The sequence below is a fragment of the Meleagris gallopavo genome, unplaced genomic scaffold (assembly GCF_000146605.3).
Source record: "Meleagris gallopavo isolate NT-WF06-2002-E0010 breed Aviagen turkey brand Nicholas breeding stock unplaced genomic scaffold, Turkey_5.1 ChrUn_random_7180001857057, whole genome shotgun sequence".
In the NCBI taxonomy this organism is placed as follows: Eukaryota; Metazoa; Chordata; class Aves; order Galliformes; family Phasianidae; genus Meleagris; species Meleagris gallopavo.
The window spans coordinates 23804-25255 of NW_011123141.1; the positions used below are offsets into that span (position 1 = coordinate 23804).

The window sequence follows — 1452 nt, forward strand, 5'->3', positions numbered from 1 at the left end:
AAGACCCCTCAAAATCCCATAAATCCCTACAGGAATACAAAGTGCCCGGAACCCGACGTCTTCACGAAGTTCTCGGGGTCGAAAGCGGTGGTCCCGGCGGTCGGCGCGCGGGTGAACAAGGCCACGCACCTTCAGATTACCTAAAATTTAAGGATTTGGTTTTGAGGATGTTGGATTACGAACCCCGAAGTCGAATCACGCCTTTCTACGCTCTGCAACACAACTTCTTCAAAAAAACCAGCGACGAAGGAACCAACACCAGCAACAGCACCTCTACCAGCCCTGCCATGGAACACAGCCACAGCACCAGCACCACCAGCTCCGTCTCCAGCTCGGGTAAGCAGGGGGATGAGCAGCAAAACTGGGATCCTATAAGCTCGGCCTTATAGGGTTTTGGGGTCTATGGGTCATCGCGGTGTCCCAAAATGTGCCCGTGACTCCATTTTGTCCCATTTTGGTACCTTTTTCCATCTTGTTGGGTTATGGGTTGGTCCAGTTGGGTTGGGACACCGCAACACTGGGATATTTCCCATCCTTGACCCTATAGGATCGGTCCTATAGGGTTTGGGGTCTATGGGTCATCATGGTGTCCCAAAATGTGGCCATGACTCCATTTTGTCCCTTTTTTCCATCTTGTTGGGTCATGGGTTGGTCCAGTTGGGTTGGGACACCACAACACTGGGATATTTCCCATCCTTGACCCTATAGAATCGGTCCTATAGGGTTTGGGGTCTGTGGGTCATCGCGGCATCCCAAAATGTGGCCATGACTCCATTTTGTCCCATTTTGGTCCTTTTTTCCATCTTGTTGGGTCATGGGTTGGTCCAGTTGGGTTGGGACACCGCAACACTGGGATATTTCCCATTTTTGACCCTATAGGATCGGCCCTATAGGGTTTGGGGTCTGTGGGTCATCGCGGTGTCCCAAAATGTGGCCATGACTCCATTTTGTCCCATTTTGGTTCCTTTTTCCATCTTGTTGGGTTATGGATTGGTCCAGTTGGGTTGGGACACCACAACAGTGGGATATTTCCCATCCTTGACCCTATAGGATCGGCCCTATAGGGTTTGGGGTCTGTGGGTCATCGCGGTGTCCCGAAATGTGGCCATGACTCCATTTTGTCCCATTTTGTGTCTTGTTGGGTCATGGGTTGGGTTGAGGTTGGGTTGGGACACCACAGCACCTGCCTGTATCCCATCCTTGACCCTATAAGCTCAAACCCTATAGGATTTTAAGATTTGGGGTTCTGTGAGTCATCCCGACGTCCCAAAACGATTCCAAAATCCCAATTCTGCCCCAATTCTGCCCCAATTTTTCCAGGTGGTTCCAGTGGTTCCTCCAACGACAACCGCAGTTACCGCTACAGCAACCGCTTCTACGGGACGGCGGCCCCACAGCACACGGACTACGAGATGCAGAGCCCCCAGGTGACCCCCCCGACCCTATAGACCC

At 52.0% G+C, this 1452-nt stretch overlaps 1 protein-coding gene across 1 annotated transcript in view; it reads left to right on the forward strand.

Annotated features, from left to right (window-relative positions):
- Nucleotides 1-1448, forward strand: part of LOC104915877 (dual specificity tyrosine-phosphorylation-regulated kinase 1B-like) — a gene marked incomplete at its 5' end in the record, with an annotated part of 24705 nt that extends 23257 nt beyond the window's left edge. The window contains 2 exons of the mRNA XM_019611077.1: nucleotides 33-336; nucleotides 1321-1448. Of these exons, the coding sequence (XP_019466622.1) occupies nucleotides 33-336; nucleotides 1321-1448 (432 nt within the window). The remainder of the gene's footprint in view (nucleotides 1-32; nucleotides 337-1320) is intronic.
- Between the last annotated feature and the right edge of the window lie 4 nt (nucleotides 1449-1452).